The 24,062-nt window shown below is 45.9% G+C and overlaps 1 protein-coding gene across 4 annotated transcripts in view; it reads right to left on the minus strand.

The window, feature by feature from the left end:
• The window catches only part of PHIP (PHIP subunit of CUL4-Ring ligase complex), a 262,408-nt gene that overhangs the window by 60,357 nt on the left and 177,989 nt on the right, over positions 1 to 24,062 (minus strand). For all 4 annotated transcript variants that reach the window (XM_073626842.1, XM_073626841.1, XM_073626840.1 and 1 more), the window contains 4 exons: positions 23,201 to 23,356; positions 15,586 to 15,706; positions 4,782 to 4,907; positions 925 to 997 (listed from right to left, as the gene is read on the minus strand). In XM_073626842.1, the coding sequence (XP_073482943.1) occupies positions 925 to 997; positions 4,782 to 4,907; positions 15,586 to 15,706; positions 23,201 to 23,356 (476 nt within the window). The remainder of the gene's footprint in view (positions 1 to 924; positions 998 to 4,781; positions 4,908 to 15,585; positions 15,707 to 23,200; positions 23,357 to 24,062) is intronic.

The following is a 24,062-nucleotide window of genomic DNA, read 5'->3' on the forward strand; positions in this document are numbered from 1 at the left end:
ATCCCAATCTGCTAAAAGAGATGTATGGTGATTTGTTCCCCATCCGTCTGCTGGATCGGACAGTCAGATGAAAACGGACAGGTGGTCCGTTTCCATAAAACAGCCCATAGAGGACAGCGGGCTGTGTCTGCTTAACCTGACATCCACCTGCTCAGTGAGGATCAGCGAACATATCCACTGCTGAGCAGGCAGATTCGCTGGCAAACACTACCAGTGTGAAAGGAACCTAAGTGCCATTTCACACATTTCTGCACTGGAAGAAAGCCAGTCACCTCTGGGACACACAGAAAACAAATATTTTTGGAGTTCAATTTACACTGCACTGCAGTGATCTGTGATATCATGAAGACAAGCTGATTTTTATCGCAGCACACTGGACAGGATTGAATGTTACTGTAAAGCAGAGCACCCTGCTGCTGTACAGTGGAATGAAATGGTATCTTTGTGCACTTCAAATAAAGTTAGCACAAAAAAAAAAAAAAAAAGTGTGATGAGCTGAAACACACATAACAGTGACAGTGGCGGGTTCTGCTGTCAGAATACAATATCCCCATAGGGCAGATTCTTTCATTCACCTTGTTTGAACGGATGTAGCTTTTTTTTTTTTTTTTCAAATCTACTACTATACAATTCTGCCTTTAAAGCTACCCTTGGAAAGCAGAACTGTCAACCTTTGGATGGGCTTCAGCAAAATGGCAGCCTCCAGCAAGAAGAAACAGGAACAATGCTGGAGGCAATTTACAGCACACACTAATTTTGGTAGCATAATTATTAATCTGGAATGTAGGTTTCTTGCTAAAGAACATTATTTTTATTAAGCTGTTATTGGTAAAGTTCTGCTTTAACACACTACAACCTTGAATTGCACAATGTGTGCCCAGTTATTGGACTTGGTCAGAAACACAGACACTTGATGCTAGTTACCTCTTCAGAGTCTGACAATAGCTTCTTCTTCATGATGTTGTACTGTGGAATGATATCATAGCAAGTCTGGTCTCTGAATGAAAATAGAAAAGGTTCAGTGCAAATGCAGACAAATTGCTGTTTACCAACTCATAGCTACATACGATGGGCATGAGCCATATTTTAATCATATTGGTATCCATCACTTTTTAAGCCTCATTAAATTGGAACACAGACAATGCAATCAGGTTCTGAAACCCACCACATCCCCCAAGTTGCTGTTGGCAGCCCCTAGCTGAAGCTTAGCAAGAGGGCAAGTTAGCTTGCTTTGTTTAAAGGGAAAAACAAACATTTATTGTGTGTTTACACGTTTACTTGTATTGTACTGGAATTGTTAATGTATTTCTGCTATAATTATAAATTAAACTACATTTAATACTGAATGCTTCCATCACACTGTTCAGAGCAGTAACTCCTCCCTTCATTACTTTCCTAAAGGTTTTTTTTTTTCTTCTTATACAAGTTAATATGATTGCAAAAAGCAACTCAACACAATCTAGAAAAACTCAAAAAAGTGACTGCAAGACATTTATGCCCGTGTGCACATAATTGAGAATACAGTTTCATAAATATGTATATTGAAGAGCAATTTTCACAGGTGTTGTGTATATATAGCTGAACTTAAAAAGATAAAAATAATGACTATTTAGATAAAGATATGAGTACGCAAGTCAAAGCAAGTAAGCACGCTAGCACCTTTATACCACACTAATAATAAAAGAAGGATTTTTGTACTCCTCATAAAATGATTTTCTTGGAGTTCATTAAAGCGGGGGTCCACCTATCGTTTTTTTTTTTTTTGAGTTCATTCACAAACTTTTCTTCTCAGCATTACATACTCACATATTGTGTGTAATATGTCCGCCTGTGTCAGATTTCGTCGGAAAGAATAACTTATATTATTCACTGCAGGCGGTTTCCATCTTCATTGTGGGCATTTGAAGCCCACAAGCATTTATTTCCTGGATGTGGTGAATGCTGTGCTCCCAGCATTCACCGCTCGTTCCTGCACATGCTCAGTGGCATCCTGGGAAGCCTGAGACTAGCTCCCAGGAGTCTGGGAGAGGCTAGAAACACGCCTACTCCCACGGGAGGAGAACCAGGAAGTGCAAAGAAGAATAGAAAAATAAAAGGTAATTACGGCGATTTAAATTTTTTTAAACGGCATGTCAGCATCTGGGCAAGGAAGAGAATACATACAGATATTGTTCAAAATTTGGGTGGAACCCCGCTTTAAGGAGCACATGAAGTCTTTCACAGGATAATATAAATACTCATGTGCACTCTTTCAGCTGATTGGAGAGAGTGGACAATTAGAAAACTCCGCAGCCAACTTGTTACCAAAACAGGGTGTGGAATACAGTGATCAGAGATTACTTCCCAACTAACCCCACAACCCTGAGTCTACGAGGGTTTGGGCAGATCACTCCAAAAGCCAGGTAAAGAAGTCCGCAATCGAAGATAATCGCTTTAGCAGTGATGTACAAGATAAGTCCTGATTGAAGTAAAAAAAAGAAAAAAGTGCTAGCAAAAAAAAAAAAAAAAAAAACACAAAAAAACTTAAAACACCGCATACACACAAATAGGTTATCTCAAACAGCAGAGCTGGGAAAAAAAAGATGCCCAACCTCCTAGGACAATATCAAAATCCGAGACATACTGATCGTAGAAGGGATTAACCCAAAGTTTTTTCATTTGATAGTTATCAAATCCTTAAAGAGGCAGCAGTATATTACAAAAGGTGAAAGACCTCGTGTCCCTCAAAGGACTACTTGGCACTGAAAGTATACATAAGTACATGTTACAATTATGAGGGGAAAAAAAAAAAAAAAAAGACAACCTATGGTAACTATTGAGTATGCAGGTAGAACGTGTCCTTTTTAACGTATTGACTACCAGGAAGAACTAAAAGCAAAAGCTCCCCCCCCCCCCCATTTTAAAAGGGAGGGTTATAACCCCTGGCAGACTTTTTTTTTGCCATCCGAGTCCCATAGCCAAAATATATAGTGATATGACAATCCCTCCAAAATCAGGGATTTCCTAGTTGTCACCAGAAATAGTGTCCCCACTGAAAGATTTCCCCTCTATTACGGTTCTAGGGACAAGCCACAATCTGGGATTTTTGCTAACAATGGTGAACAGGACAGGTGATGAATCTTCCCAACGGTGGCACAGTCAAACTGACAGGATGTTCTATTCCCTCTCCAATCTATCTAAAACAAGAACAAACAAAAAAAAAAGTCTTGCCTTTAGTTATAACCAAGTTTAAAGTTTTTTTTTTTTTTTTGTCTACTGTTTTAGTTACCTGTAATTAAGGTATGCCGACTGCAGGCTGCTGAACTTCTGGTGCTGTGGGGGTTTAAAAGCTTTGCGTCTCCGGGCTTAGCTGCACTAAACATGATAAAAGAGGGACACACCCCCTCCTCAATTGAGGAAAGTTTTCATCGATTCATTACAATGCCACTAACACATTCTGCAAATGGGAGAGTGTGATTAATCAAGGGAATCTATCTTTTGTTTACAGTTCATGTTACAGGCAGTATAATGAGTTAAATAAGTTTTCTCAATGCAGTAGCAGGCAAGAGGGTCTGTGTCCCCATTAGATCATCTTTAGTGTAGCAGAACCCAGAGACCCGAAGCTGTCAACTCCCTCAGCACTAAAGGTTAGTGGCAGGAATAGGACAGGACAGCCCTGCATTAAAAATTTCTACTGAATTCAACATCATGGGACATACTTTATTAGCGGAAATATAACTAAAGTTGTGGAGAAAACTCAAATCGCAAACTAAATTTGAAACTGCATTGTGCTAATAAAATATTTGAACATTTTTAAATGCCCTTTTGAAAAGCAGTAAAAAGCACAAAACTGTAAATAAAGTAACTTGGCTTCACACCTATGTGTTGTGGCAACATCTTATCTGTAGTGCCATGTGTGTGCTGCACTACAGCGTGTTGTGATAAAATAAAAACATTTTATTGCAATGCAGCATGTTATAATGAGCAGCAATACAGGGTTGAAAGAAGTGACGTTAAAAAATTAAAAATTTCCAATTTCTAAAAAGTAAGATCCAGGTCTTAAAGTGGTTGTAAACCCTTTACTACCACTTATACCTACAGGTAAGCCTATAATAAGGCTTACCTGGAGGTACAGTACCGTGAATATCTTCTAAACTTGCACAGTTTAGGAGATATTCACTGTATCAGCATGTGCCGACATCATCGGCACACGTGCACTGAAGAAACAGCACACTCTTGCCGTTTCTTCTGGAGCTGTGACGTCATCGCGGCTACGGCCAATCACAGCGATGGAGCCCCGCGAACCCGGAAATAACTCCGGGAGTGTACGGTGACCACCGCAACAACTTCGATCTAAGGCAAGTATTTCATAATGAGCTAGTATGCGATACATGATGCCTTTGTCTTGCAGGTTAACTTTTTTTTATTTTTTTGAGTTTACAACCACTTTAAGAACATTGGTTATATTTATAAAAAACTGCTGCAGCTGACAGCCCCAACCCACTTTAACGTTCAATGCAAACGGGAAATCACTGGATTTAGTGAATGATTGGTCTTTGATTCCTATGCCACACCCTGCAGAATAAGATTTTAGTCTTATAAGTGCAGATGCATTCGACAAGTCTACCCACTTCATAATTCTTGAGACTAAAGGAGTCAACTGGACCATAAATGCAGCTGAACCTAGGCACTAAAGTGTGCTTACAATTGCTCAATTTGTATAGGTATTCCTCTTATCCATTCTGTTGAAAATATATTAATTTTAACAGGACTAAAACATGGATGGCAACGTACACACTTACTTTATAAATGCCAGTAAAATATCGGTGACAAACTTGGCTGATTTTACAATTGGACTCCCAGGTTCATTAAAAGTTCGAGTGTTATGCTCTATGTATCGTACTTCCCACATCAGCGAAGACAGACGCCTTAAAAGGAGAATTTAAAATCATTTTACAAACATGAAAAAAACAAAAAACAGTGGAACACAGAGAGCCAACAATTTATATAAGATAGTATTGCAGTGGTGTTGTCTTATGCTCCCACGTGCAGTTCCCCAAACATGTTAGATATTAGTAATTTTAGGCAGTGGAAAGTAAATTCCTAAAAAATAAAAATTGGATTTTTACATCATACTTACCTGTAAAATCCTTATCTTTGAGTACATCATGGGACACAGTCAGGTTAATATTCATTACCTGCTGGGACGTTCCAGAGCAATAGCCTTGAGGGTAGGGAAACACCCTGCCAAACAATAGCCATCAGAACTTATACGGCAGCCCGCAGTACAGTCTTTGTGAACGTTTGCACTGAAGATCAGGTAGCAGCCTTACAAATCGGACCCACAGATACCCGATGGCGAAAAGCCCAGGAGGTTCCTTTACACCCCTGGTAGAATGAGCTCTCAACCCTAAAGGGAGGAGCTTTATGTTTCAGACTGTAGGCCTGAATGACCAATTGACAGACCCAATTGGCAATGGCAGCTGTCTGCCACTTCTTGGGTCTTTTTTTTTTTTTTTTTTTTTTACCAAGAGTCTGATCCTCGGATCTCTGCAGATCTAGACAGGTCTGCCCGGACAACGTCCAAAGAAAACAGTAGGTCTCTCTTCCGCCGAACGAGGCTGAGAGAAAAATCGAAGTTACTTACTGGTAACGTTTTTTCCCAAGAGTCTTTCAGGACAGCACACTTGAGAGACCTTGGCTCCTCCTCTCTTAGGAAACACCGCCTCCACCAGACCATTAAGTCGCCCCTTCCCTCCAGCCCGTCAGTTTTTGCACAAGAACCTCCAGCCAGTCTGGGGAAACATAAGAACACATCATAACAACCTTCATATTCCTGATGTTCTCACGTCCTAGTGGCAAGACAACATTTTGGGTGGGTATCGGTGCTGTCCTGAAAGACTCTTGGAAAAAACGTTACCGGTAAGTAACTTCGATTTTCCCTATTTTGTCTTTCAGGACAGCACACTTGAGAGGATAAGCGAGCACTTACCCTAGGGTGCCTGTAGAACTTTACGCCCAAAGGCCTGGTCTTGGGCAGACAATAAGTCCAGTCTGTAGTGCTTAAAGAAAGTCCTAAAACTTGACAACGTTGATCGGGTGTAGCACCAGCCCACTCTGCCTGTGACTTTGCCATAGCCCTAGTGGAATGAGCCCTAATACCTTCTGGAACTTCCACCCCTTTTGCTATATAGGCCTGACTGATAGCCAATCTTAGCCATCTGGCTATAGTGTGTCTAGAGGCTTTGGAACCCATCCTTACTCCTGAAAAAGAAACAAAAAAGGAATCAGATTTCTTAAACTGCTCCGTAACCTCCAGGTACTTTAATGCACATCTTCTGACATCTAACTTGTGGAAGACATGCTCCTGTTCTTTCACAGGATTTGAACAAAAAGTAGGTAAACAAATTTCCTGGATTCTATGAAATTCAGAAACCACCTTCGGAAAAAAGGCCGGATCGGTTTTAAAAATAATCCTATCCGGAAAATCTTGAAAGAAAGGTGCCCTCCTAGAGAGGGCTTGTAGCTCACTAACCCTCCTTGCAGTAGTGATGGCTACTAAGAAAACCGTCTTGAGGGTTAAAAACTTCGCTGTACAAGACTCAATAGGTTCAATAGGACCCTCTGTAAGGGCCTGCAATACTAAGGACAGATCCCATACCGGAAAGAAGTGAGAGCTGACTGGTCTCTGCCTTCTTAAAGCTCTAAAAAACCTGGATATCCAAGGATTTACTGCTAGCTGTTCAAGGAATACACCTAAAGCCGACACCTGACTTTTAAGGGTACTAAGTGCCAAACCCTTATCTGCCCCACTCTGTAGGAACTCCAGCACTGCTACTGGACTGCGAACACTAAAGGAGCTCTCTGCGCACCAAGAATTGAATTTCTTCCAGACCTTCAAATAGATTCTGCGCGTCTCTTCTTTCCTAGAATTTAGAAGAGTTGTTAACCAATCCTTCGGAAAACCCCTTACTTCTCAGCATGTCTTCTTCAGTAGCCAGATTCCACCTCTCCACCCGAGGGCAGCAGATTGGGCCTTGAAAGAGTAGATCTTCCCTGACCGGCAATATCAAGGGTGGTTCCACCGCCAGCTTTTTTAGGACAGAGAACCATGGCCTCCTGGGCCAGTGTGGCGCTATCAAGATCAGGTTCGTGTCCTCAAATTGGAATTTCCTCAAGACCACAGGCAACAGGACAGGAGGGGGGGGAAGCATAGCATTTGGAAAAATGCCAGCTCTGAGACAGAGCGTCAACCCCTATTGCCCCATCCCACCGTTTCAGGGAGAAGAAGAGGGGAGCTTTCGTGTTCTCTCCTGAAGCAAAAAGGTCCACACATGGGACCCCCCACTTCTGGATAATCATCTTGTAGATGACTTGACTGAGAACCCAATCGCTTTCCCTCAACTTCCTCCGACTGAGGAAGTCTGTTCTCTGGTTTAATTCCCCCTTTAGGTGGACTGCTGATAGTGAGAGCACGGTGACCTCGGCCCAACTGAAAATTGTTTCCATCAGAGCCCAAAAGGAACTGCTTTTGGTGCCCCCTTGTCGGTTGACGTAAGCGACTGCTGAGGAATTGTCTGAGCGGATCTGCACATGATGTTCCCTGAGCTCCTGTTGGAAGGCTCTGAGAGCCAGACAAATGGCCCTCAGTTCTCTCCAGTTCGTGGACTGTCTTGCGTCCTCGACTCCCCAGGAACCCTGCGCCAGACTCGCCCCACAGGTGTGCGCCCCAACCTGTGCCGCTCGCGTCTGTTGTCACAATCTTGGGCACAGGCAGCAGCCATTCCAGACCCTGCGATAGGTTTGCTGCCTTTCTCCACCACCACATCGATCTCTTTGGCCGTACTGGAATGAAAACCGCCGAGTCCAGGGACTTCTGAGTGCGGCCCCAAACTCCCAGAATGAACAACTGTAAAGGGCGGAAGTGCAATCCTGCCCACCTTACTGCTGAGAGGGCAGCTGTCAGCAACCCCAAGGTTGACATGGCCTTTCTTATGGAGATTTGTTGATTGCCCTGCAGAACTGCCAAGGCTCTGTCTATTTTGCAAATTTTTCCTTCGGGAAGAAAAACTCGCCGTTGAGTTGAACTCCCCGTTGAGTTGAGTCCAGGATGTAACCTAGGAACCTAGGAACGGATGGGACACGCGATATTACATCCTGCTGTTCTAGATTTTCCAGTGAGGCTAGTAAAGCCGCTGCCTTTTCCGCACACTTTGGCAATTCCGTGACTAGCAGCCTGTGTGGGGGGCGCTTGAGAATTCTAATCTGTACCCCCTCCTTACTATCCCTAGTATAAATGGATTGGAGGTAACGGACTCCCACTGTGGGAGGAAGGCCCCCAGTCTTCCTCCCACTGGGGTTAACCTGTCATTGGGTTTTTCGGGGCTGTTCAGGAGGGCAAAAAAAAATCGCTCCTCCGTGCCCTCTGCCCTTGTTGGTCCAAACTTTTTTCAGAGACTCTGCTCTCGGAAAATTAAACTTCCTTTGTGAGCAACTTTTTCTTTAAGGGGAAGGCCTTCTTTTTATCGGCCGTTCGATCAAGAACCGCCTCCGGATCCTGACCAAACAGAAAGTCCCCCGTGAAAGGGACTCTGCAAAGCTTGATTTTTGAAGCATTGTCCCCCTGCCAGGTCTTTAACCAAAGCGCTCTCCTGGCTGAGTTGGCCAAAGCAGAAGATCTAGCAGACATATGGACCGACTCCGCTGAGGCGTCAGCAATGTATGCGATCCCCTTCAAAAGCATTGGGAAGGAGGAGAGAATCGTCTCCTTAGCGGTCCCAGCTTCAATATGAGCTTTTATATGTGTTAGCCAGTGCTCCATGTTACGTGCCACCACTGTGACGGCCATGGCAGGCTTAAGGTTGCCTAGAGAGGAATCCCAGGATTTTTTAAGTAGAGAATCCATCCGCTTGTCAATGGGGTCTGCAAGCACCCCCATATCTTCAAACGCCAAGTCTGTTTTTCTGGATACCTGAGAGAAAGCTGCATCCAGTCTAGGTGACTTGTTCCAAACAGCAGCTTCATCCTCTGAAAAAGGGAATCTGCGTTTTAAGGCTCTAGAAAAGAAAGGTTTCCTTTCTGGGTCCCGCCATTCCTTTTTAATGGTATCTATTAGGACCTCATGTACCGGAAAAACCTTTTTCTTCTGCTCTCCAAGACCCACGTACATTCGGTCATGTAGAGACAGAGATTTCTTCTCCTCTTGGATGTCTAGGGTGGTGTGGATTGCTCCCAAGAGCTCTTCCACTTCCTCCAAGGAGAGTTTATATCAGGAGGTTCTGGAGGACTCGCCGTCCACCTTCTCTCCGTCTGATTCTCTTGAGGAATGTGAGGATGCACGATCTGGTTCATCCTTCAAAGCCTCTCTGGAGCCCCCCGGTAACTCCTAAATGACGGAGGGACCTGAAGGACTAGGTGCGACATCTTGCTGCGCTGGCAGAGGACCGGCTGGGGTCTGTATAGGCTGAAAATTTTCAAACAATGCTTTAAAAGATTGAAAAGTGCTGGAAAGCTCCTTAACAGAAGCAGCCAGGTCAGAGCTCTGTTCCATAGAGTGTTCCCTGACTAAGCTTTCAATGCACTTATTGCACAAAACCTTCCCCCAGGACTCCCCTAAAGTACTCCTACATGATGGGCACTTTCTTTTGGACACATGCAAGGGCTTGGTTTTTTTCTGCAGATTTGTCCTGAAACGACAAAACAAGCCCCGCCAGCATCAGCAACAGTCTCTTTTAAAAAAATAAAAACCACGTGACCAACACCAGGAGTGCACTCCCCAGGACCAACCACCACCAGGGTCCCAAACGTGCCTCTCCTCCCCTCTGACCACTAGGAGGGGGGTTCACCCGTGGACCTAAGTGGGAAACATGGTAAGGGAACACCACCCCAGGGTTCCACTTACCTTAGTGTGGCTGGTGCTGGCGTCACCCGGCAAAGAACGGGAACCATCAGTATCCGACATCCCTCTGGCCAGAGGAGTGGTCATCCTCAGGATGCTCCTTTGGCTGTCACTACAGCCTTAATGGAGCCTGCACCAGCCGTCGCGCCGTTTGTTTTCCATCCCGCATGCCTGAATCGGAAGCCGCGGGTCGAACGGAAGTGCCCTCCCCGCCGGAAATGACGTCTCCCGTCATCCGACTCAGCGTTGAGCTCCATGCAGACTCCCCAGAGCAAGGGGGATCTGGACACCTCCGCATCGCCCTCCCCAGGCAGTGGAGAAACGAACACCCAGGCCTCCACATTCCCCAAGGGAGGACAGGGAGCGCAATGCCACAGCAGGTAACTAGATTCCCCATCCGTCCTGCTGTGTATGAGACCTCCGTCTCTCCTTCCAGGATTACATCGGCCTCAGCCTCCCCAGCTAAATTAGTCCAGGTTCCTAGCAATGTTTCCTTGCTGGAGGAAACACCAAAACTGATGGGCTGGAGGGAAGGGGCGACTTAAAGGTCTGGTGGAGGCAGTGTTTCCTAAGAGGGGAGGAGCCAAGGTCTCTCTAGTGTGCTGTCCTGAAAGACGAAATAGGGAAAAAAGGCAAAATAATGTCCTGATTTAAATGAAAAGCCAACGCCACCTTTGGCAAAAAGGATGGAACAGGTCGTAACACGACTCGGTCATGGTGAAGGATCAAGTACGGTTCCCTGCATGAAAGGGCCACCAACTCCGACACCCTTCTAGCCGAAGTGACAGGCATCAGGAAGGCTAGCTTGCCTGACGGCAAGTCTAATGGAATGTCCTTAATAGGTTCAAATGGTTGTTTCTGTAACACAGACAGCACAAAGTTCAAGTCCCAAGGACAAATTGTAGTGGAATATAGGACCTTGAGACAGTAGATCAGGGCAACGTGGAAGCGCCCATGGCCCGTCTATTGTCAGTCTCACAATCTCCAGGAACCAGGGCCTTCTGGGCCAGGCTGGTGCCACCAGAATGACTGGAGCTTCCTCTCTCCGAATCCTGCTCAACAAATGTGGAAGGTGAGGGATCGGAGGGAAGGCATAAACCAGAGAGTACTGTCTCCATGGAACTATCAGAGCATCTTCTCCAATTGCCAGAGGATCTCTTGTTTGAGACACAAACTGCTATAGCTGGTTGAACCTGGATGCCAGTAGGTCGACCTCTGGCCATCCCCAACGTTAGCAAATTTCCTGGAACACCTCTGGGTGTAGGGACTATTCCCCCGGGCAGATCAGCGGCTGAGATAATCTGCCTTCCAGTTCTCTATTCCCGGGATATGGACTGCCGATATCATTGGCACATGTCCCTCTGCCCAGGCTAGTATGTAGTTCACCTCCTTCAGAGCTGAACAACTCTTGGTACCGCCTTGGTGGTTTATATAGCCCACTGCTGTGGCATTGTCGGACTGAACCCTGATGGGGCAGTCCTGAAGCTCCACCGTCCAGGACCGTAGGGCCAGACATACTGCCCGTAATTCTAGGACGTTGATGGGCAGGGTCTGCTCTTTCCCTGACCATTTCCCCTGAGCTGTTAGCCCATCTAGGGTTGTTCCCTAGCCTGAGAGACTGGCATCTGTAGTTAGTACTCTCCAAGTTACCGGGAGAAAGGATTTCCCCTTTCACAGGTTCTAATCCTGCAACCACCAGTTTAGGCTTAAGCATGCCTGAGATGAGCACATTGGATAAACCACGGCTTTTCTCTGTTCCAAGCCAACAAGATTTCTTGTTGTAAAGGCCTGGAATGGAACTGGGCATAGGGCACTGTCTCGAAGGAGGATCCAATCCTCCCTAGAAGACTCACACAGAGCCAAATGGAGGGTTGTCTGGTGCCCCGTATCTAGCGCACCTGATCCTTCAGGGCACAGATCCTTACGGTGTCAAGAATACTTTTGCTTGGACCGTGTTTAGAATCAGACCTAAATATCTTAGTCTTTAGTTGGTCTCAATGCTGACTTTTCAGTATTTATGATCCAGCCTAAGCTTTTCAAATACCTCACGGTGTATATTATGCTCTGTTCTAGAGCTTGTACTGAGTGATCTCTGAGCAGGAGGTCGTCCAGATACCCAAGCACCAGGATCCCTTGGGCCCTTAAAAGACCCAGTACTGGTGCTAGGACCTTTGTGAACACCCGGGGAGCTGTAACAAGCCTGAAAGTTAGAGCCACAAACTGAAAATAACGTTCCTCTACTGCAAAACATAGGAACCTGAGGACGAAAGATAGGTACGTGTTAACACGCGTCGATGGAGGCTAAAAAGTCTCCCCTCTAGAGTGAGGTTACTACTGAGTAAGGATGAGCTCCGGCGTGTTCGCATGGCGCAGGAAGTCGGCACGGCGCAGCACTAATCACAAGCAGTAAGACATTTCCCGATGTGCGGCTGTAGAGATCGGGAAATGTCTCACTGCTTGTGGTTAGCGATGCGCCGACTTTCTGGCGGGCTCGGCACGTGCGCCATGCGAACACGCCGGAGCTCATCCTTACTACTGAGCGGACAGACTCCATCCAAAAGGACTGTATCAATAGATACTTGTTCAGGGATCTTAGGTCCAAAATGGGCCTTGTGTTCCCGTTTAGTTTCTGAACTGTAAACAGGTGCCCCTTTCGAATACAGGAACCTCTACAATCACTCCTTGATGCACTAGATCAGTGGTCATCAACCTTGTCCTCAGGGCCCACTAACAGGCCAGGTTTTATGTATTACCTTGGGGAGATGCAGACTAGAATACTGCAATCACTGAGCAGCAAATGATATCACCTGTGAAGTATTTCAGTTATCTTGCAAACCTGGCCTGTTAGTGGGCCCTGAGGACAGGGTTGATGACCACTGCACTAGATGTACTGCCTGAAGCAATAAGTTTCTTTTTTGGAGGATCTGAGGGAACGCTGGATCTTAAAAACCTCTGATGGGGAACTCCAAATAACTCCAGCTCGTAACCGCGAGATATAATTGAGGTGACCCACTCATCCTGAATTGTTGCTTTCCAAATGTCAGCAAAGTGCAGCAGCCTTCCCCCCACCCGATGGGGTGGGGGTGTCCTCTCAAAAGGAGGGCTTGTGCTGGGTTTAGAAGAATTTTTGACCCAGGCCCTTATCTGGCCCTGGCCTTGCGGCTTGCCCTAGCACCCTGTTGGGAGGCGGAACCGCCCTGACACTGAGACATTTGAGGAAGCAGTCCCTGGGTTTTTAAACGAGGGATGCTTGGTGCTTTTCTTCACAGGAAGTAGAGAACTCTTCCCTCCGGAAATCTTTTCTATTTTTCCAAGTGATCACCGAAATAAACATTACCTACGAAACAGGAAACCTGCCAATAACTGTTTACAAGAAAACTCGGCTGACCAGTTCCTAAGCCATAAAAGTCTGTGCATATGTTCAGACAAGAGAGAACAGGACAAGAAACCTGCTGTATTGAATCCTTTAAAGCATCAACAGCAAAACACAGCGCTCGAGGAATATCTGTTTTACTTTCAGGCAGATCATCCTCCTGGTTAGGCCTACCTGGCAGTTTGGCCTGATCCTTTATGGACTGGCAAATACCAATTGCTGCAACAGCTGGCTGAATAGCTGAACTGGCCAAAAAAAAGGAAGCCTTTAATAATAACTCCATTTTCTTGTCAACAGGGTCTTTCAAGCCCTGTGCGTTATCTACCGGACAAGTTAAGTTATTGTTTAAGGAAGAGACTACTGCATCTACGGCTGGCATGCTCCATTTTTTTAACAAACTTTTCATCCATGGGACATAAAAAGGAAAACCTTTCAGGAGGCAAAAAAGTCCTGTCAGGATGTTCACCATCAACATACATCGCCTTTTCCAACAAGGGGTGTAGCGGGAAAGTCTGTGCAACCTGAAAAGGCCTCAGGTTACAAAGAGGACCAGGGGGGCTCAGTCACCTCTGCAAGAGGCAACTTAAAGGCAGAACTAACCATTTTGGTCAGAGTCAGGATCAAAAGCCTCTGCGACAGAGGCAGACTTCGACTAGATATCTTCTTGTCCAGATTGCTCGGAAGCAGACTCATCTGCTGGGCACTCCACTGTATCCTGAGCTTTCAGCTCTTCCTCATCCTCAACCCATTCCTGCAGCAGACTCTGGGGAGGGGGATCTGTCATGCTTCCTGCCACCCTGCGGGATGGAGGCAATCATGCCGGCAATCCTGTGCTCTAACCCAGCTAAGGCTGACAGTAGTTCATCCTTAGTGATAAAGGGTGAAGCAGCAGCGTTGACTGCAGGCACAATACCAGATAGGCGCAGTGGCTCAGATTGCCCGGGAGCCTCTGGTCTTTCAGGGGATACAACACTAGGGATACGACTAGGTTCATCAGGAACTACTGATGACATAGGTGTGCCCTTCCCTATGGTGTTAGTCCCACTACTATTTTTGGAAGATAATCGATGCCGCAAACAAAGAGTACGTAGGTGTAGTTAAAACACCTTAGAAGGGAGACTCTTTAATAGGGCTCACCAAGCCTGTATGCAACAATCCTGCTAAGCACCTGTAGTCTGCCAAGCAACACCTGGTGACTCACGTGACCCAGGTAAGGAAAAATAAACCACTGCAAGTGTCTGTTCAGAGCCTGCTGACTTCAGTGTCCCACAACTGTCTTCTGGAAGCACCACATGCTTGGCTTGCACAGCTTAAATAAGCTGGGCATGCGCCGGAACGTTCTATGCATGTGTGTGCACGCATGTGCGCGGTCCTGGCGAGCGGGTGTGACTGTATTCAAGCACAACGCGAATCTTTTTGCGCCCAAAGGCTACAACGCATGTGCGGCGAAGCCGCGTGCGCCATGGCCATCAAACTGCTGAGCCCAGCAGCGCTCTTGCGAACGCACGTGCCATGGTGAACCAAGGCGAAATGGCACATCGTCATGCGCCATCATACAGGTATAAAACAGCCAGACACAAGCAAAAAAGGAACACTTTGCAAACACCCAGAACTCCCCCGTATGGTCACCGCACCATATGGCTAGCTTGACTGATTGTTATCACTGGGACACCCCACAATGATAAAATAAAGGGGTTTCACTTACCCGTCCAGGCGCAGGACCACTTAGAAGCTAAGAGCCCAATCTTCACCCTTTACGGCGAGTTCCTGTCACTTGGACCTTCAAGGACTGGGTGCCCTTTCATGTTTAGGGTCCACTCCCTTGGACCTGTACAGCACCCTGCAGGAAATGCCTTAGCGCTGTGGTGTCCAGAGCCCAGAGGCCACGTTACAGGCAAAACCTCGTAGGATCTTGAGTCTTCTTTGCGAGGCTCAGGTACCATTTATCTAAGCATAAAAAGCCTGTGTCAAATGGATCCGATCGGTCAATCCCTTGATTCATTTTGGAACAGTTTGTGGGACTAGAAACCTGGTAAAAAAACTAAAGTACTTCCTGTATGGGAGGGGTTATATAGGGGATCACTTACTGTCTGAAGACCTTTGGTCTACCAGTGTCCATTCAGCTAATGGAGTATAACCCAGCAGGTAATGAATATTAGCCTGACCCTGTGTTCCATGATGTATGAAAAAGAAAATTGTGTTTTTTTTTTTTACACCAGACATAGGGTTTTGTTTAGGGTCAAGTTGACAAGACTATTTCAAGAAACTGATTGTTGGTATAATGCATAAATACATTACTGTCAATTTGGCAGATCACAAATCATGGAAAAGTTACCTGTAGAACCTGTTTTCCAGTCGCTGTTTGATGGTACTAAGGTCAGTTGGGTATGCCACAACCATACTGTACATTGGGTAGGCTTGGAGGTCTACAGGAGCCACAAAGGCAGAAGCAATGTCTAAAGGAGAAAAATAACTAAGACAAGTTAAATGTCTTACTTAGAATACAAAAAAGGCATGTATTTTCATCTTTACATATTTTGGTTTTAAAGGATCCAATTCTACTGACCTGAATATAAAGATGCTCTTTACTAAATTCAGAACAATTTAAATGCCTTTACCTATATGCCATTTTATGTAGTACAGTCACTTGCATTTGAAGCACAAGTTGGGCTCTGAGCTAGCAAAATAATTTCCCACCTCACGCATCACCTCCCTTCCGCTTCCATGTGCATAACATTTAAAAGGTGTATTTTGTATTATACACTTGTGTGCTCATATGAGTTAGTAACAGATCTAATTACAAGCTCTCATTTTAGTGAAACTGAAAAGTGAGCAACAGCACAGTGCAAGTTATTGGAAATATATACAAAAATAAAAACACATTGGAAGTAATTTAGAGGCAATGCAGAGCAAGCCAATGCATTAAAAACATCCAGGAGGGGGCGTGACCGGAAGTCAACCAGCATGGACGATTGAGCTCCTAGCTCTCTCACAGCCCACAGCTCCCTGGCCTTTTAAGGGGACTTTCTGCACCCGTACATGGGTGGATCCAGGAGAACCCGCTCCTCCAAAGCACGAGGATCATCCCAACCTCCTCCCGGATCTTCCAGGGCTACTTTTCGCCACCTCCCATGCCGCCCGGCGGAACGGACAAGATGGCGCCGGCTGCCTCCACCTCCTCCATGCGGTCTCCACCACAGCAAACTTTTCCAGCTTTGGCCCATCCGCGGAGCACACCCGAGTCTGCATGGCTGGTGCCCAGAATGCAATCATCCCCGATGGACACAGTGAGTCACCCCCAGCACCCTGCCTCCCAGGCGGCGGCACCACACGGGACACAGCCCGCTGCACTGGGTCTAACCCCTGCATCGTACACACAGTGTACAGACACCTTCCCACGGCTGCTGAGCACAGCTTCAGACCCCAGCCTGACAGCAGGGGGTCCCAGCTCTCTTCCAGGCAGCGCATGCACACGCAGGACTGAACTCTCACAGGCAGAGCCCCAGGGGAGACTTATACCACGCCAGGCCTACGCCTCTGCTCCTGCCTCCCCCAAATCACAGAGACAATCCCGCTCCAGGGACCCAGGCTCTTCTGGGAGGGGTGCAGACTTCACTGCTACCTATGCCCAGTCAGTCAGCTCTCCGGTCCCCACTAATACAGGGGACCTGACAATGCGGCATGGAGTGACCCATGAAGCCCACCCTACAGCCTTACATACGGACCCTTAGGCCACTGTTTTACCCTTGTTTAGTTCAATGGGCGTAACTCGATAGAGATTTGAGAGTGGTTACCCTTCCGATCACTAGACCCCTCTTGGTTTACCCCCTAGAGTTCCTCTGATATTTTATTGTTGACTTTTGATAACCATCGCTGCGGTCCTCTGTTAGCTTTGCCTACAATATGTAGTATTAATCTACCTCTTTCTTCTCTCCCTGTCTCTTTTTCTCTCTCTTTCTCCTCCACTGGCTCACCCTATGCTCGTAGTAACCATCAGGATCCTCTCCTGGAGATGGCGCACTCCCGGCCTCCGCACCATGGCATCCCACCAGCTGGACCAGATAAGTGCTTTTAAATTTGCATATATACATCATCATGGCTAAAGTTATGTTATTAAATGTTCATGGCCTAAACTCCAAGAAAAGACATCTGGCGCTTGGGGAGTTCAGGCAGTCGGGGGAAGACATGATCCTGATTCAGGAGACCCACTTTAATAAGGGGGACTGCTTCGCTTCCAGACATTACCCTTGGGTCTATCAGGCGTTTAACCCCTGCAAACGGGCCGGTGTAGCTATTCTTTTTAAACTTGGATCCCCGTTTACATGTTCTGAGTCTTTCACTGACCTGAGAGGACTCTATATTATCCTGCGCAGACAATGGCAGACGCAGACAGTCATTTTTTGCACCCTCTATGCCCCGAACGTCCACCAGATAAATTTTTTAACTACAGTGTTTGCACGCCTCTTCCGAACACCCAACTAAGTCTTAATAGTAAGTGGGGACTTTAACCTATTCCACTCCTCAGTGCTTGATCGCCACGTGGTGAACCCTAGGGATTCGCACACTAGAGGCTCTAGAGACTCTAAACTCTTTCGTCACATCACTAGGCGATATGCCCTATTTGACTCCTGGCAGGTTCTCCACCCCAGGGATCGGCAGTATATGTATGTTTTATTCCGCCCCCACTGCATGCATTCACGTATTGACTATCTTTTTGTTAATAATGCTGCGCTGCACAGATTCTCCTGATCTCCTGGTCGGACCATGCCCCCATCCTGCTGACACTGGACTTAGGTGCCCCTAATGGCAAGCCATGTCACTGGCAGCTGAACACCTTCCTCTTACAGCACCCCCCCCCCCAAATGGAATAGAAACTCTACTTCACAGAGAACAACACCCCTGACATATCCTCATATCCACTCTTTGGAAAGCCCATAAGGCAGTTCTGCAGGGTAGCTGCATTGCATTTGCTTCGGCCATGAAAAGAGATGCGAGAGCCACCAAATCACAAGCTGAGGGAGAACTTGGGGCCCTAGAACTTCGACTACAAACCTCCCCATACCTACCCCTACTCAAAAAAATCATCCGTCTCCGTATGAATCTTAAAGACCTGGCACTAGGCCAAGTAAAAAAGGTCCTGACTAGACTAAAAAAAACTGTACTATGACAAGGGTAACAAAGCCCCTAGCGTGGAAATTGGCTGAACGCTCTCACACGACTACCCCACATCAAATGAAAAACAGAATGGGCTGCCTACTATCTCATGTCCAGGACATTGTCCACTCCTTTGAATAGTTCTACACCGCTCTACACAACAACCCCGAGATCCCTCATGACTCCCCTCCCCCCGAACTGACCGCATGAACCACCATCTAGAAAATGCTGGAATCTCCCGGCTTCATGCCTCGGACCTCCTTGCCCTCAACGCACCCATCACAGAAGAGGAACTCATGTCCACCATCAAAACCCTACCTACGCGTAAATCCCCAGACAAGGGGGACAAGGACCCCCTTGTCGGGGGACAAGGACCCCTCTTTATGCGCTAGCTTTAGGCCTATAGCACGCAAACTCTGACCTGAAAATTTTTACCAAACTCCTCTCAATACGCCTGAACGTGATATTACCCTCTTTAATACACAAAGATCAGGTGGGCTTTGTCCTTCTCCGTCAGGCAGGGGCAACACAAAGGGTTACTGACTTAATAGATGTGGCAAAAAGGGCCGGCCTGGGGTCCTTAGTCCTCGGTCAGGATGCGGTTTGTCACATTACGCCACATGGGATTCTGGGGACCCTTTCTGTGGGCTATTCTACACCAACCCTACAACCCAAGTGAAAAGTTCTTTTGCTCTGTCTCCCTCTCTCCCGATTGCAAATTGGACCCGCCAGGGGTGCCCACTCTCACCTCTATTGTTTGCAATATGTGTTGAACCCCTGGTGGCATCCATCCACAGAAAACCCAGACATTTGGGGTATTCCAGAGGGAAGGCGTTTATACTATCACTGTTCGCGGATGATGTCATACTCACCCTGACCCAACCTAGGGATCTCCCTGCCCAACTTGCATGCTGAACTCAACATCTATAGGTCCCTCTCAGGTCATAAAATAAATGCAACCAAATCGGGGGCACTCCCAATCAACATCCCGGCAGCCGAAGTGCACCACCTGCAGCAGTACTTCCCCTATAATTGGAAGACCTCAGCCCTGAAATATCTAGGGGTTCATATCTCCCCAACCTTTGACACCTTGTACCAAGCGAAATTCCCGCCCGTTTTGCTCCAGAAATGGAAGACCCACCATATATCCCTTCTGGGGAGAGTGGCCTCTGTGAAGATGACCATTCTCCCTAAAATTCTGTATCTATTCCAGACACTGCCTATTCCTGTCCCTTAAATACAACTAAGAAAGCTTCAAGCAGATTTGATAAGCTTTGTCTGAAACTGCAGGAGGCACAGGATACCCCGCTTGGTCTTGATGGCGTCCCGCTCAGATGGGGGACTAGCGTTTCCTGACCTGGTAAAATATTATCAAGCGACTCAACTGCATGCCTTGACCTACTGGTTCCCCTAAAGATCCTATAATAAATGGACAGATTGAAAAGATATGGCTTGCGCCTATACACCAAAATAATTTACTCTGGCATGCGAATGTCTCAACACAGATCGCTATGGCTCAAAATGTCCTGCGCATATGAGCTCAGCTCAGAAAAGTCACTGTTAACCTCTTTCCTCTGCAACCCCAAGATGCCTGCTGGTCTCACTCACCAGATGTCTTCACCCTGGGCAACGCGGAACTTATTCCACTTTGGCCACTTGGTAGACCCTAGATCACGTAAATTGCTAACGTTCACTGAACTCTAGGAAAAATATGAGTTACCTCGCCAGGCGTTGTATGGATATCTGCAAATACGCCACTATGCCCAATCCTTTGTCCCAAATCTCCAATTTTCAGCGTCATCCTCCTTCGAGAGCTTAATATTAGAGGGAGCCACACGCCGGGGTCTGATCTCCGACATATACCAGCTACTTAATTCCTACTCTATACCAAATCAGGGTAAACATGCCTACATGCTCCGCTGGGGAAAGCAATTGGGAGAAGAAATCCCTGAGATGACGTGGCAGATGATCTGGTCCCAGGCAGCTAAAAGCTCCTTCTGTATGCTCTACAAAGAGCATACGCCCTCTAGCGCTGATCGGTGCTGGCGCTGCCAGGGGGACAAAGGTATCCTCTACCACATTTACTGGAGTTGCCCCAAGATAGTGCCCTTCTGGAGGGAGACACAGCGCTTGTTGTCCCACTTCCTTGAGGTACAGGACCCCCCATGACCACAAAATTTTTCCTACTTGGTGTACCACCATTACAGATTGCCAAACCATCCAAGAAGCTACTTAGACATGTCCTGACAGCTGCACGAAGCCTGGTTGCCTTCAACTGGAAGCTCCCCACCCTCCCAAGAAGATCTGCACGCCAGAATAAAAGATGTGGAGCCAATGGAAAAAAAATGACAGCTAGATTACAGGATAAGTTGGAAATGCACGATAAGGTCTGGGAGGAGTGGCACCGTCGGGAGGACCCGCCCTGAGCCAATGGTTGAGCTACTACCATACATTCCCATCTTCGCTTTCTTATCTTACTTCTTTCATTTTTTATTTTACTCCTTCTCTCTTTTCTTTTATGTTTTCTCTCACACTCCTTAGGCTCTCAAACTTCAATTAGTATCTAACAGTTCATAGTAGAGCTGCACGATTAATCGTCATCCCGTTGCTATCTTGACAAAAGTGTTTCACAAATCTGTCTATGCAAAGAATTCTCTCTGCTCTTCTGAAGCCACAGCCATCAAAAGAAAGGAAGAAAAAAAGGGGGGGGGGGGGGGCAGTCTGCCAAGAATCACAACATTCTTTAGCAGTGGAACTTAAGCACAAACATTGTAACAATTTGTCAATGGAATAGACTTGTGTGTAAATGAAGAAAGTTTAACCACTTAAACACTAAACCTTTTTATGACATTTGTTGGTTTCAAGTTAAAATCTTTTTTATTTGCTAGAAAATTACTTAGAACCCCCAAACATTATATATATTTTTTAGTAGAGTCCCTGTAGAATAAAATGGTGGTTGTTGCAATATTTTATGTCACACTGCATTTGCGCAGCGTTCTTTCAAATGCAATTTAAAAAAAAAAAAAAAAAAAACTAACCAGTGAAGTTAGCCCAATTTTTTTTGTATAATGTGAAAGATTTTACGTCGCGAGAAAATCGTGATCTTTTTACTCTAAGCAAAAAAACCGTGATTCTCATTTTGCCCAGAATCGTGCAGCTCTAGTTCATAGTACGATTTAGCAATGATCCTGCACCAATTACTGCTACAAGGTCTATACTGGCTATATTCCTGTTCTAGTAATGCCTAGAACTGTGGTCCGTCTATGTTCTTTTACCTGCTGAGATAACTAATACAACTGTCATTTGGGGGAAAAAAAAAAAAAAAACAGGAATCACACTAGCATGTAGATGTTCTTAGTGTGTTTAGGTTTACTTAAAACGATATGTTTTTGAAAAGATGCTGCACAATCTCACAATTCATTTGTCTCTGGAAATTTACAGAGGATATCTATACGCTTGAGGTCCTTGGCCAAAACCTGAGGCTGTTATTTAAAAGGGTGGGGGGTGGGGGTCGGGAGCACTAGTTTCCCCCTGAATTATAAAAATCTAAAAGAAGGTGTCAAACATGCAAAGTTTGGAAAGAACACACAAAACTGGAATCGAACAGTCAGGAATTACAGCAGGGTGGTTTTCCCCTGCAAAGCCTAACTCCAGCTAAAGATTTTCCTCCTTTTTAAGTTTTAGAACGGGGGGGGGTTGGTTTTAGTACACACGGTCGGACTTTCCGACTGAATATGTGCGATCAGAGCTTGTCGTCAGAAATTCCGACCGTGTGTGGGCTCCATCTGACTTTTTCCATCGGAATTTCCGACACACAAAGTTTGAGAGCAGGCTATAAAATTTTCCACCAAAAAAATTTGATCCTTTAAATTCCGATCATGTGTAGACAAATCCGACGGACAAAGTGCCAAGCATGCTCAGAATAAATTAAGAGACGAAAGCTATTGGCTATTGCCCCATTTATAGTCCCGACGTACGTGTTTTACGTCACCGCGTTCGGAAAGATTGGATTTTCCAACAACTTTGTGCGACCGTGTGTATGCAAAACAAATTTGAGCCCAACATCCATGAATTTTGTTGTCGGAATGTCCGATCGTGTGTACAGGGCAGGATTGTGCGTAAATCTGGCAAACTTCTGGCTGTCAGATGAAAGCAGTCCAGGGACTCCGGCAGCACTGGATTGCTTTCATACCCCCCCACCCCCCTCCATGAATTCCAGGCTCCACTTGCCTATCTGCAGGCCCAGGACCACCATAGTGGGTGCCGCCCGATAAAGGGAAATGAGCACAGTCGACACACACGCCTATCTCCCCCCCTTCTTGTTGCCGACTCGGAAGCAATGTGTAAAACTTCACTCCTGGGTCTCCTTGCCAACGTGGCCAGGAAAGAATGTATTGCAATGTAATTTGCATTGCATAACATTTAATGAAGCGGGAGGCATCCAGAGCGAACTGAGCCAGAAGTGGGTACCCGCTCCCCTCCAAAGCGAGCAAAATGTGGCACCTGAGGGGGGAGAAGGCAGACAAGCTTCCCCTTTTGGATTGAGCTCCGCTTTAAAATGTAAATTTTTTCCAGTGAATTACATTTTGTACTAAAAATTAACACACAAGAAAAGGGCTGCATTTTTGGCCTAAAGGATAAAAAATGACTCAATAATGATGGAGCTAAAACTCTTCCAATAAACATTTGAATCAGTGGCATAGCCAGCAGGTAATGAGCAGTTACAACTGACAATTTAAACATGTCTAGTTCCCATCTGTTTGGGACATAAACATACTACAAAACTTTAGATATACCTAGAGTCATCAGCTGATTGATGCCATCAATGATTCTCTCGCATTCTTCATCTCTGCTTCTACACCCCCACTCTCCATCCAGGGTCCTATAGAGCAACGACCGTACCTCAATTTCTGTCAATGGTACACTGGTGCCCAACTCCTCAGGAAACACAGCTAACATTCATAAAATAAAAAAAATAAAAGTTAAATGTGGGCATTCAGTCAAATCATGTATTAAAGTACTAAAATTGCCACAAAAACTGTTGCAGCTTTAACCAAAAACACAGCTCTAAAATGGTTTTGCTCATCTTTACATTTTAGGATTTACATATCATTCCCACAATCTATGATTTCTACTGGGGAAGAAAACGTTTTTCTACTTACCGTAAAATTCCTTTTTATTTTCTTAAACCACTTGATCTCCAGAAGGTTTTACCAGGGCATTTGATGTTTAGCACTGAGCTATTTTAATGGGCAATTGCCGTTAAAGTAGCAATACATGCAATACTGTACACAAATAAAATGTATAGCTTTTTCACACAAAGAGAGCTTACTTTTGGTGGTATTTGATCACCCCTGGGTTAAACTATAGTATATATCACACTTGCCGACCGCCCCATAGCACATTTACTGCTACATGGCAGCCACGCTGCGCAGGATCACGTATATACACGTGATCATGCACTTCTGGGTATCAGGCGCGAGGGCTCGCCGCCAGGGGCTCATTCCCGCTGTGATTTTACACAACAGGAGCTGATCAGCGAGTCCCGCAGACCCAATGTCCCCCAGCACCCGCTAATCGTTCAGTACACAGGCAGAATAACAGTCTGCCTATGTAAACAAGGCAGATTGCCATTCTGTCAGTACAGAAGGCATGGAT

Source organism: Aquarana catesbeiana, linkage group LG04 (assembly GCF_042186555.1).
Source record: "Aquarana catesbeiana isolate 2022-GZ linkage group LG04, ASM4218655v1, whole genome shotgun sequence".
NCBI lineage: Eukaryota > Metazoa > Chordata > Amphibia > Anura > Ranidae > Aquarana > Aquarana catesbeiana.